Source organism: Manis pentadactyla, chromosome 2 (assembly GCF_030020395.1).
Source record: "Manis pentadactyla isolate mManPen7 chromosome 2, mManPen7.hap1, whole genome shotgun sequence".
Classification (NCBI taxonomy): Eukaryota; Metazoa; Chordata; class Mammalia; order Pholidota; family Manidae; genus Manis; species Manis pentadactyla.
Window position 1 is genome coordinate 99,814,296 of NC_080020.1, and position 13,514 is coordinate 99,827,809.

The 13,514-nt window shown below is 38.5% G+C and overlaps 2 protein-coding genes across 3 annotated transcripts in view; one reads left to right on the forward strand and one right to left on the reverse strand.

Annotated features, from left to right (window-relative positions):
• The window catches only part of IL31RA (interleukin 31 receptor A), a 78,142-nt gene that overhangs the window by 57,504 nt on the left and 7,124 nt on the right, over window positions 1-13,514 (reverse strand). The window contains exons 2-3 of one of the 2 annotated variants that reach the window (XM_057495133.1): window positions 1,020-2,581; window positions 344-432 (exon numbers count right to left, since the gene is read on the reverse strand). In XM_057495133.1, the coding sequence (XP_057351116.1) occupies window positions 344-401 (58 nt within the window). In that variant the 5' untranslated portion in view covers window positions 402-432; window positions 1,020-2,581. Of the gene's footprint in view, window positions 1-343; window positions 2,582-13,514 lie in introns of both variants that reach the window. The other variant, XM_057495134.1, reaches the window with a different exon arrangement.
• Window positions 1-13,514, forward strand: part of LOC118919885 (60S ribosomal protein L37a-like) — a 64,890-nt gene that overhangs the window by 8,698 nt on the left and 42,678 nt on the right. The window lies entirely within an intron of this gene.

Below are 13,514 nucleotides of genomic sequence, written 5' to 3' on the forward strand. Positions count from 1 at the left end.
TTTGTTTCCATGCATGTTTTATTTTATATGAAACTACTGCATTTAACATAAAAAATATTGAGATAAGCAGTTAACATTATGCTAAAACAGTGGATTTTGACCTTTTGGAGGGTCTTACCTCCTTTTGAAAATATTATAGGCCATCTTGCCAAATTTGCACATGCATAAGTATACATCAGTATGCATACCCCCACCCATAGAAATTCAGGGAGATCACAAATGCCCTGTTGCTCACCTATGTGCACCCACATTCAAGGTGGCCCTTGGCTTTCAGGTTAACAATTTTTGTCCAAGGAAGGCAGTAAGAATCACATAATCTACAGAAGAACACAGGCCAACCTACCTGCCAGGCTGAATCTGCAGAGAAGAGGGAGTATCCACGGAGCCCAGGCCCACATCATCTCCAAGTTACTGCAGCCAGGCTGGGAAGAGCTGGAAATGTCGTCAGTTTGCTTCCTCTCTTTTCAACAACTTTATTTTCAGGGATAAACAGATTCTGGGGATTTTGAGGAAGGGCCCCCTTTTTTTTTTTAACTTTTTAAATCTTATTTTGTTTTATATTTTTGGTTATCATCACACAGATACCTTCATAAATACTCCATCAACCCCAGTCAAAATTTCATTTTGTCCACAATTCATCCCATTATGTAATATGAAAAGCCACCAAGAACAAACTCCAGAAAAAAGTACTGTGAGTTATATTGATCTGAGGCCATCCTTTGCCTTATCCTCAGTTTATAAGCACTCCAGCCAAACGGAACTCAGAATTTCCCACAAACACCATAGTATCTCACATTTCCATGCTTTGTCTATGTGTTTCCTTCTGCCCAGAATGTCTTTCCCCCCTTATTCCTGACAAATTAATCCATCCTTGCAGACTCATCCCAAGGCTAACCTCTAAGTGATCTCCCTGAACCCCCACATGGAGCTGGCCAGCCCATCCCTCCCTGTGCCCCACCTCCCCTCAATGCCATCTATGCTGTAGCACATGCTGCACAGAATGGCTTTCAGCACTTTACCTGTTAGTCTCTCCAAACAGAGGGACCTTCTGAAGAGTGGAGCTTCTCTTATTAAAGACTTAGTATTTAAGGCAGTGTGTGGTACATTATGGACATTCAATATTGTTTATAAAATTACTTAGAGCAAAAAGACTGCTTCTCCTCATTTCATCCCAGGTGAGATGATGGGATACTCTAAGGACAAAGCAAATGTAAAAGCAATGCTTCATTTCAGGAAGAAATAAATGATGCCACATTTTCATCTGACAGATCACTAGAGGAATAAAAGAGAAGTATTTTCAAGAAAATAAGTTGTTTAGAAAAATTCACGTGCATTTCTCGAGAAGACTTCAGGATAAAATTTTCTCATATAAAACCAACTGAAATATCTAATCAACTGACAATGCCTAGAACAATAAAGCAGAATGAGAACTTGGACCTAAAATAACAAAAATACCATCATGAAACAATAAGAAACTGGTTATGTAACAGCAATAGTTAACATCTAATACTCAAGAGCAGCTATTTTCTGCTCTTGATTGTGACTGTTTTGATTTAAATGAGTACAAACATTAAAGGGAAATTAACTTTTCAATGAAGAATAAATGTGTTCCTTAACACTAATCATAACATTAACAGCATTTTTTAGTGTCTTATTATTTAAAATGTTGCCTTAATTTTCTCCAACTCTTAGCCAGAAGACATGCCTTCACAAGTGCTAAAAGCATTCTGGAAAGGGAAGGAGGCCCAGCCTCCCATGAAGTCTCTATAAAAGCTATGAAGACAGTCTCAATAACTAAATAAACATACACATTTTGAGATGGCCAGCATCAGGACTGGCAGAAACCAATTGTAATGTGATAGTGAGAGTCTACAAAGTGCTAATTTCATTACACAAATTATGTCCTGTCCTTCTAAAATCCCATGTAGACTTGGTATTATCATCTCCACTTTACAGATACGGAAGCTGAGGCTCAGCAATATTATGTAACCAGTCCAAAAGCCACATAGTTTGTAAGTGACATAGCTGGAATTCAAACCCATGACTGTCTTCCAAACCCTAGACTCTTCCCACCAAAATCAAGCAGCAGCTATCAGTGATTCACTTCACTCTCAGCACCCCCCACCACAAATACCAATACACACACAGACTTACCTGAGTCTCCTAGGAGTAATGCTCTCTAGCCTAGTTTCCAGAAAGATAAATCCATGATGTTCATATGTTTTCCCCAGCCCCTGAGCTCTGATCTCCATGATTCTCTCCCCAACTAACCCCAGCATTTAAAAATATTAGCTGTCAAAAGATTAGATTCCCTTTAATTATAAATAACCAGTCCAACTAAGGAATAATTCATGTGGTGGGTTCCAATCCATAATTTCACTGAAAAAAGCAGAAAATGACCTTCACATAATAGAAAAGGAGCCAAATTTGCAAGGGTTTGACTCTTCTAAATGAGTGTGGCACTCACCTTGCTGTATCAGGTACTGTCCTGCAGACGGCCTGCTGGTTGAAAGGATCCGCATCAAAGATGCTCTGTCCCCTGCAGCACACATCAGGCCAGGGACGGCAATGTGGAATCCATCTCATAGAGATGTGTGAATATTTCCTCTCTTTTTGTCAGGGTGCTTTTACTTTGCTTTTAAGCTCAGCCCAAGCCAAATGGCACTTAACCCCCTTGTAATGGGAAGCAAAGTGCATTATTGTAGCTTTAAAAAACAAAACAAAACCTGCTTCTGCAAGACTACTCAACTTTACAGGAAAAGAGCATTTGAAAGTGCCATAAGCAATTAAAGGGAACAACTACATTTTAAATTTTCTATTCAGGAAGTCCTTACAAATGTGGTAATGAGTGACATGCTGAGTGTATCTTAAGCTTGAAAAGAGAAATATGCAATCATGTAATTATCTTTAAATGAAGAAGGAGATGAAGGAAAGAAAATAATAGTAGCTAACTCAGAAAAGGGGTTTATAATTCTTATTTATGTCTAAAGGAAAACATACTGAGTTGAGAGGCAGCAAGCCTAGCTAAATCACTAAATTAGCAGCATATTATGTGATAGTTAATGAGAATTAATAATACGTGGAATTCTTCCCAGGTGTCAGGCACAATACTGAGAACTTTAATTATCTTCACAACAATCCTATGACAGTAGTAGTATTTTTATTCCCATTTTACAGATGAGGAAACTGAAGCCAAAACTATTGAGAAACTTGTCCAGAGTAAGTAGTGGGGCCAGGAACTAAGCCAAGGCAGCCTGATCCTTAGTTTCCTATAAATCAAAATGTTAAATTAAATGATTTGGGGAATCCCTTTGAGCACTATAATTTTACATCCTTTTGTAACTAACAAAATCATAAAGAAATAAACAGACTAAGGGTGAGATTATGACGTAAAAGAAACCCAACCTAAGCTTTAAAACAAGATAGGCTTTCCAGCATCCTGTTTAATTTTAAACCCATTTCCCATCTTGCTTAGGCAATATTCCACTAAGTAGCAATACTTGGCAGAAATAAGGAGAAAGAGAGGTAGTCTTTTACCTAGTAGATTATCAGCAAGAGATATTAAAAATCCCATCATGATGTACTATTTGGACAGCCATACTGGTATTCATGGATTCTGTATTTGCAAATCTGCCCACTATCCAAAACTTAATTTGTACCCTCCAAGAATTAATAGTCAAGGTGATTTACTAGTTACTTGCAGACATGCATGTGATGCATATGTTCCCAGCTGAGAGAGAACAGGGCAACACCCCACTCTCATACTGTATGCAAAGTCTTTTTCATAGTCTATTTAGTGCTATAATTTTTGCATTTTTGTACTGTTTTATTGGTTGTTTCTGCTTATAATGCCCCCCAAGAACAGGGCTAAAGTGCTGGGTAGTGTCCCCAAGTGGAAGAAAGCCGTGATGTGCCTTACAGGGAAAATACATGTGTTAGGTATGTTTGTTCAGGCATGAGTTAAATAGCTATGGCCATGAGTTCAAGATAAATGCATCAGCAATATGTATTAAATAAGGTATCTTTCACACATACATAAAACAAGAGTACATATTGATCAACTGATGAAAGAGTTGAACAAGAGGCTTGAGGAACTCAACCCTATAATTTCCCTAGGGAGAATGGTTTGGTATTTGCTGATTCAGTATTCATAGTGACTTTATAAAACGCAATTACTGCAAATAACATCTGCAGTAAGAAACACTAACATGAACTGAAGGAGGAAAGTCCTGAATCTGCAGGACCCAGTGAAATTATGGCAGCAGAGGCATGTCCATGAGCACTGAAGTAGGTGGTGACAGCAGGAAAGGAAGAGATGGCAGATTTGAGGGTATAAAACAAAGAATGTCAGACAGAACTGGCTTGGATGGATAATACACTTGAATAAAGTAACAGTGAGGTAGGAGGGAATGGGACCCAATCTATGTGCTCCAGACTTTCAACTCAATTCCACAAACATAATTTAATTCAGGTCCTGTGTTTGGCACTGTGGAAATAAATCAGAGGAAAGTGGAGGCCCCACCCAGGAAAAGTTCACAACTTAAATGGGAAAACAGACATGTAAACAAGATGTTATAAATCAAAGTGGTAAGTGCCATCAAAGAGGTGTGTATAAAGTGTGGCATAGGAAATGGGAAAAGGAAGCCATTAATTCTAACCTAAGGAAAGTGGGTCCCAGAAAATAAAGGAACATTTTAGCGAAACATATTACTTAGAAATAAATGTACAAAATTATAAAGTAACAAATATTTCTGGTAGAGGTGTGGAATAGCCAGACATTTACTGGCACGTGGGGTGGGGCCTAGAAGCCATGCTGGTAGCCCTTCACTGTACCTCCCGTAGTGGGCCAAAACAGTGGAGCTCTCGAAGACAGGTCTATTTGGACCCTCAGAATATGACCTTATCGGAATAAGGGTCTTTGTATGTAACCAAAGTAAGGATCTCTAGCTGTGATTACCCTGGGTTAGGGTGGGCCCTAAATCCAATGACTAGTGTCCTTATCAGAGACAATGAACAATAAAGCCTGGAGAGGAAAGCTATGTGACTATGAAAGGAGAGACTCGAATGGTGCATCTGCATGTCAAGGAACACCAAGAATTGCCAGAGCCGCTAGAAGAAAGGCATGGTACAGATTCTCTCTCAGAGCCTGCAGGACCAAACAACCCTGCTGGCCTTGATGTTGGACTTTCAGCCTCCAGAACTGTGAGAGAAAAAATGTTTTTTTTTAGTCACCAAGTTTGTTATAATAGCCCAAGGAAACTAACCCAGCCTCCTATAGGTTACCTGTGACTCATAGGCCATGTGACTCAGACACTCTCACTCACCTGGGAATGTGGAACTGAGTCAGCTAGATGCTAGTGGTCAGTGGGGCTATCGAATCATGGGTGCTGGCAGATATATTTTAGACAGACAAGATAAGAAAAAAGGTTAAGATGAGAGTAAAGAAATGCAAAGAGTGAAACAAAGGTGAGAGTCTATGTGATGACAGGTAGTTAAACACCTGACTTCCCAGCTGCTTTGGAACATGAGACCCTGAGGCGGTCCCTGCTTGAGGACATCACTGCAATAATCTGCTACTGATGGAATTTAGATTGAACACAGTTTTGTTTCTTGCAACCAAATGACCCCCAATTTAACAATTATGCTTGGGAGTAGCTTGATTTTTAAAAAACATAAGGAGGTGGAAATAAAATGGTAATTACTAAAACAATGAGTATTTTCAAAGTGTAAATGATCAGGAAAGAAAAGGTAACTGTTGGGAAATTTTAGCAATAAAAAGGCTCTCTGAATAGAAAGCAAACATACTTTCTTTTATAATATAGCATGTTCATTGCTTCAGTCGCCAGACTAGATATTCAAATCAGGGGAGAAGATGAAAAAGGGGAGAATATCAAATGGTCTAGAGACTGCAACAAGCCCAGCTCTATTGACCACTACTTACATCCCTCTACAGGTAGGTCTTGAGATCCTTCTGCCTTGGATCAGGGCTCAATATCTTAACGTGTCATATTTGTCACAGTTCCTCCCAGTCTCTGAGCATATATTAATATCTACTGTGTGCCAAGGATTGTGGCAGGCCATGAGGTACAAAGATGAAGATCTCAGTCATCAGTAGTCTGTGAGCTGATTGTAAGTCAGATGTAGAAATGAGCAATCATTATAGCAATAGGGAAAATACAGGAGTGAGAAAAATACTGGAATGTTCAGGGCAGGCATTTAACTTTGCCTGGTAAGTCCAGAGAAAGCTGCACAAAGGAGTAAATATTTGAGCTTAATTCCTGAACAGTAAGTAGACAGATGCACAGCAGCAGAATAAGGCAGCAAAGGGCATTCCCAATACAGAGACCGCACAAAGTTGGGAAGGAGGAGAGGATGACACTTCCGAGAGCAGCATGGCCTACCACGTGCCCGTGCATCAGGCAGAGACTAGACTGTGATGGCAGGGATTGTTTTCTGTTCCATTTAGTGTTAAATTCTGAGGTCAGTCATCAGAATGTAAGTTCTATGAAGATGGTGAATTTGTCTTTTTCTGACTACTGTAAAATCCACATAACTTAATCCAATGGTCAGTTCTCAGACCTCATTACTGACCTCATCTTTGCAGCTTTGACATACCTGATCACTCTCTCCCTGATACTCTATCTTCTCTTAGCTTCCAGGCCACAGCATGCTGGATGCTGAACAGCAAGCCTTAAAAACCCTTTCTAAAAATCTTTAAAAACCCTGATTTGTAGCATTTGCTGATTTCTGTAGTGTAAATAGACCCACATGGTCAACTTTTTAAGCTACCAATGTACCATCACCACACACAGGTGGAAAGAGATGTGCAGTAGCACCCACTCTACAGCTATGAAAGAGACATGATAGATATGATAGTCACTGTACAAATATGATACACATAGATAACCTCAAGTGTACAGATACTGGAAAATGTAGAAAATGATTGGAAAATGATTAGCTATTACTTTTGTTTTTAAAACAGGTTTTTAAATTAAGTTTATATAATTTATATGTTTAATGGCCATGCTTGGAAATCAGCTCATTAAATTCCTGACAATTTAACTATCAGCCTTCATGGGCTGAGATAAGCTGGCTCCAGGAAACCATGCTTCCAGAGCATTTCTCCTAGTTTTCTTCCTGCCTCATGGTATTCTCTTCTGTCACCTTTATTTAGGCCCCCTTTTCTCCTTGACCTCTATATGATAAAGTGTCCAGGGCTTAACTAGAAGGAGATGAGAAAGAGGGAGGACAAAAAGTTCAGAAAATCTATAAATGAGTTTCTTTTTATTTTAGCATATTTGTGTATTTTAGACATTTTGAGAATAAAATTTTATTTTACTACTATGAATTCCATAATCCTTTTAGGGCTTATGTCATTTGGACCTGTGTTGTCCAATGTGGCGGCTACTAGCAACAGGTAGCTATGGAACAGCTATGGAACAAGCGCAATTCCAAACTGAGATGTGCTGGAAGTATACTATACACACCAGATTTTGAAGGTTTAATAGTAAAAACAAAAAAAGGCAGTTAAATTCTAATAATTTTACTGATTACATGTTGAAATAGCATTTTGAATATTTGAATACACTGGATTAAATAAAATGTAGCTAATTTTACTTTTTTTACTTTTTAAAATGAGACTTGCATTATAGTTCTATTGGACTGCAGCTGGTCTAGTTTTAATCCGGATCTGCCTCTACCTCTCTTCTCCCCTACCCCTCATCTGAAAAATCTTCAGCTATACGATTTTTTTTTATATTCCCAAAGTTTGTAATTTTCCATTGTTTCAATTATGTCATCCATACTTAGTCTATACCTTGATTCCAAAACTTAAACATCAAGAAATATAATTTACAATATTATTAATCAGTAGCTAAATTTGTAACAGGTACTATTATTCATCACAGCAGAATCAAGCAGTTTTGCACATATAAAAAAAGAAATGAAATCTCATGTCCATCAAACTGTAATGCTAGATTTGAGTATATTTCAAGAATCAGAGTTAATTGAACTGTCTTTTCCTAAACTAACTATTCATCAAAATTATGCCATATTTTTTCTTCTTATTTGGACAACTGTCTAGTAGAAAGTTCCATTTCTCCTCAAGTTTTTGTTGTATATTTTCTTGTTGACATGAGGAGCCTATACCTTTATCTAATACTAAAATCATCCCAATTCAGCGCACGTTTTCTTAAAGTAAATCCATTTTCTTTTTGAAGAGTCTTCCCTGAGCCAGTGCCTGCAATGAGGTTTTGGCAGCAGAAGCTGGGTGCAGCAGAAGTGCACGGAAAGTGCAGGTCTCTTGAAAGAAGCTTAATTCTGAAATGAAGGCTGATAAAAAAATGATACACTGGTGGGAGACATGATAGAGGAGAGTGTTTATATTTTATCCTCTGAGATTAAGAATGGGCTTGAACACCCATATGTGCAGACTGGAGTCCTCTCTCTGAGAGCCTCAATCTCCCCACTGAAATAGGAGAAATGACCATCTGCTATGAGAAGGGATCTAATCACAATTTTGGAAGAGCTAATAAGAGAAATGTACTAGGGACCGGATTCTGCTGTGGACAAGGGTGACTGAGTGGCAACCAGGATCCTACACAGTTGAAAAATGAAGCATTCTTTATTCTCAGAAGCTTATTGCTGGAAAAATCCTCATATTTCTATGGCACTGGCCTGAAGACTTCAGCTCTTCAATACATTTCAAGAAAAAAGAACTATGGTGTTAAATCAAAAAAATATTTTCTTGGCACAGCCCAAAAGAAAGTTATACATCTGTTATTGTTTCTTTAACTCTTGACTCCCTCCCTCTTCCTGCTTTAATAATTAACAGCAGGAGGTAATTGTACAGCAATTTACAAAGTAATTACTGTAGCTCTATGAAAACTCTTAAGACTGGCAGTTTTTCTCTTCTGGGATCCTCTGAACTACAAAACAAAAAGAATTTAAATGACTTCCATTTGCAAAGACTGGAGGAACATAATTAGTAACAAATTGCATTTGCAAAGAATGGAACATAATTAGTAACAAATGCAGATGCATAGAAGAGTTCACTATATCATATACACTATAACATTATATACAAAGGATGCCTTTAAAGCATTAGGCTTAATTCTTTCACAGAACTACAGCTGAGAAAGGCCATTTGAGGTTGAAATCCAAAAGGTAGCTGGAATTACTGAATTTTGAGCAACTGCAATGTCCTTGAAATATATCTGTGATCTTGGAAACTGACAACTTGAGGAATAACATTTTAGATTAATAAATTCTGGTTTATTTTCAAAGATAAGTTTCTAAACTGTATAGTTATATCTTCTATAATTCTAACCCCAAACTCCATACCTGCAAGAAGCAATGATCCTGTTTCCAGAACTTTCAATAATAGGCTAATCAAGGAATGCAGTTGTATTTCCACTACCTTAACAAAGGAAAACTATAGTAAAACTCCTAAACCACTGTACTTACAGTCCCACTTCCACAGGAACAAAGATGTGAATGAGACACTTCAAAGTGGGCTTCTGAAATCTACAGAAATATAATAGAATCACATAACCTTCCAAGGAAACTGTCACAAGTGGACTCCACTCCATTGTCTTGCTAAGGACTAATGCAGTGTCATACTTACTGGGAAATGATACTGGGAAATTCCACAAAACTTTCAAGTAATTACCTCATTAATTAATCGTCAAAAATGTCTAAGATGAATGAATGGACAAAATTGATTTGCATTTTCACATAACTCAGCATATCTTACAAATATCAAATGGGTTTTACACATCATTACAACTAAAATGAAACCACGGGGAACTGATGTACATGGATGATAGTCACTCTTCTTCCATCATTTTATTTTTGGCTAAGCATCAGTAAATTTGCTCAGAACTTGGCTTTTCAAAGTAAGGACGAGGGATCAGTTACATGAATATTAATGAGGAGCTTAGAAATGCCAATTCTCAGGCTTTGTTGGAACTGCATCTCAGTTCAATTCTCCCTCTGCCCAATCCCGCTTCCTATGCCTCCCTTTCCTAGGCATTGATAACGTGCTATGCCCCAGAGAAAAGCAACCACAGTAAATTCCCACAATACAAAACAAAGCATGCCAGGTTTTCATGCACACTGGCACTTGGCAGTATATTAGGCACAGCATACAGATTTGTTGGATGGACTAGTCTCTGTGTCTTGAAAATCTCACCAGCAATCTTTCATATCCAAATTATATATCTACTAAGTTGTATTTCTCAACTTTTAACAACCCACTCTCACTTTTGGTAAACATAAAAATGTGATTTACTCTTACTCTCATTGATAGCACACAGTGGTGACCCCTCTAGTTAAAAATCTCTAATAGTGTCAGTTCTCTGCATATGCAGTGAGGCCAAGAAGATTTGGTCTAAACTTATTTTCTGTAATTTGTATTTGGAGAGTAACAGACTTTATTGGTTTTGGTTTTAAATAAATGGATTTTTGTTTTCAGCCAGTCACTCTGCAACCTTCTATCTCTTAACTTGCTCAACTTCTACCCACAGGGCATGTGACCTACGCAATCATGCCAGAGGGGACCCTGCACTTAGAAAGTCCCTGCATTTGGTTTAATGCCTTGTTATTGCTATCTTGAATTTTTAATAATTTTCAGCAGTGGGCCTTGCATTTTCATTCTGCACAAAATTCCTCTAATTATGTAGCCTGTCCATCTACAGATCTGTTTCTAACGAGGGGTGCTAATCAGAATTATTTGGGAGAGATAGTCTTTCCCAAATACACATGCCAACTACTGAAATTCTGATTCAAGAGGTGTGGAGTAGGGTTTGTAGGCATATATGTTTAAAAACACACACATTTAAGAAGCAGTTCTCTGTAGGAATTCTACTTCATGACTGATCATGTTGACTGAAATATGTTCTGCCAAATTATGAAAGCTCTTGATGGCTTTTAAGTAGGAGGTGCATTACTTGGTCTCTCATAGGTTTTGGAATTATATATCTTATCATCTAAAACATTCTTATTTTTCTATTTAAAACATTTTTATTATTAAATATTTCAGTTTTTCTTTTTATAGCTTATTACCAGTCTTGATTTAAAAGTTTTGAGATTTTTTTCCTCATACATTTAAATCTCTATATATTTAAATCCCTAATCTATATGGAATTCTTATCCTACCAAATCAAAGTATTACTTTTATCAAAAATTAAATTAATTTCTAGATTTTTCTTTCAATTCTAGTGATCTATGTTCTGGACATCTGTAGGATACCTGAGGGGAAAAGGAAGGAGGAGTAAATTTGTTAAAAAGTAAAATTTGTCATAAAATGGAAGTGAGAGGTGATTTAAAACATACACACACTCTATTTATTTTAAGGTCCCCAAGAACAGATTAGCATACATAAAGGTCTAAATCTTGCGACAGAAGCATGGGACGCATACACAGCATATATTATTATTGCTGTGCTAATTTTACTTGATGTCTGTGAATCAGCCTTGGGTAAGTTAGAACTGAGGTCTGAGACTCAAATTACAATTTAACAAAGAATTTTGAAAGAATGGAAAAAGGGTTGACACAGATAGCCATCACATCTTGCAATGTGGATGAACTAAAAAGGTGAAAGATATTTATGGAAATAACAGGTATCTTGAAGATACTAAGAACATACACATCACCTAAGTGGAGATAAGACCTGTTTCCTGACAGATTTGAGGCACTTTGCATACAGTCATTACAACAAGTATTGCCCGTGCTTTTGTGTTTTCAAGAAGCACCAACAGTTTGCCTTAACTGCGATGGGGACTTTGTGCTGTTTTTGTAATACTATCTTTCTTTTGAAATTACCTACACTTGTATTTGTGGAAAATATCACTGCTAATTCAATTTCATAGAAGATTAAATTTAGACTTTTGCTTAGAATGTAGAAAACTGCAAGAAAATTGATGAAGTAATAAACATCAATTTTTCTTAAACTCATCAAAGAGCTGAGGCCCCAAGAGAACCAACAAAATAAATTCTAAAGGGAGGCAAGTGCCTGCAAGGAGAGACAGACTGTTTCACTTAAGCAAGCACAGGACAAAGAAGTGGCCACCATACAAGCAGGTAAGAGGTCAACAAGACTTGCAATGAATTATTAAGGCCAAGTGTGGGCTAGCATGTCTGTTTCAAATAGCTGGAGGACCCAGTCACAAACACTCTTCCCCCAAATCCTCCAGTGTTCACAAAAGGAAGACGAAGAACAGGGTGGAAAACTGCACACACCCTGCCCCGCCCTCACCTGTCCAGTGAAGCAAACAGCAATGTGCTCAGATGCCAACAGCAGAGGGTGAGGAACCCTCCCACCCCTAGGGCGTAGACAAAACTCCACTGTGTCTAGGGGGAATGAAAGCGAAACTCACTGCCTCTGCAAGTAGGCAGGAACCCTCATCCCAGGACACAGGTGGATATCCTTATGCCCCTAGGAAGGGGTAAAAGCAAAACAGCTCTATTCACAGGGGAGAGGTAGGGAAGCAGCTCAGGCCCAGGAGCCTTCATTTCCAGCCAGAGGAGGTCTGCTATTGCTGGAAGAAGCAGGAATCCTTCTCTAACCCAAGATCAATGAAGATACAAGACAGCTTGGCTGCCAAGGGAGAGGAAAGGCAGAAATGCTGGAAAAGCCTCACCCCAAGGCCCAGGAGCACAGGCCCTGCATAGGAGGACTACAGTTGTGCCAGGACAGCCATAAGCCTAGTATCAAGGAGCCAGCAACTGTGGTCCTTTGCTGGGGGAGAGGCAAAGGGACAGAGTGAGGCTCCCTGTGGTGTACCTGTGTAGAGCATGGGTGGAGAAGAACACAGGGCTCAGCCCCAGACCCACCCTAAGCACAGACACAGCATCCTACTAGGAAAGGAATCCACAGCCTATGGTACACTGAAGCCCAAAGGCAGGTCAAAATTTGGCTAAGTTCAATCAACTCTGCCCATAATGGCCTGCCAGAATAAGTGTACCATTTCCAGGTGTAAATACTATTTACCTGACACTCTACCCATGACTGGTATTTGAGCAAAATTTGTCAAGAGACAGTTAAGAGTCCAAATCAGTGGTGACTCAGATATTGGAACTATCAAACAAGAACTTAAAAATAATAACCATATTATTTATGGTGAAACCATATGTTACCAACAGCTTGGTGAAATAATATTTAAGTGATATCCAAGAGGTTATATATATATATCATATATCTTATCTAACAGGATAATTTTGAGATGTTAATGTTCTGCTCTTATTTTTCCCTTCTTCCCCACTACAAACAAACCAGGACCCTGATTATTTTTGACTCAGGAATGTGAACAGACTGGAAATATCCACTTGCGGTAGATGACTCTTCCAGTCTTTAGGGAAGGCCCAGATTAATGGATGGGGCACTCAGGGAAGCAACAGGGGAGTGCCTAGAAGGGAAAAGAGAGAAGAGGAAGAAAATGCCCACCCAACTCCAGACTGGGAAGACATCAAGGATTTGTGCGTTCCATGAGTTTGACCTGAAGGGCTCCCTCCCC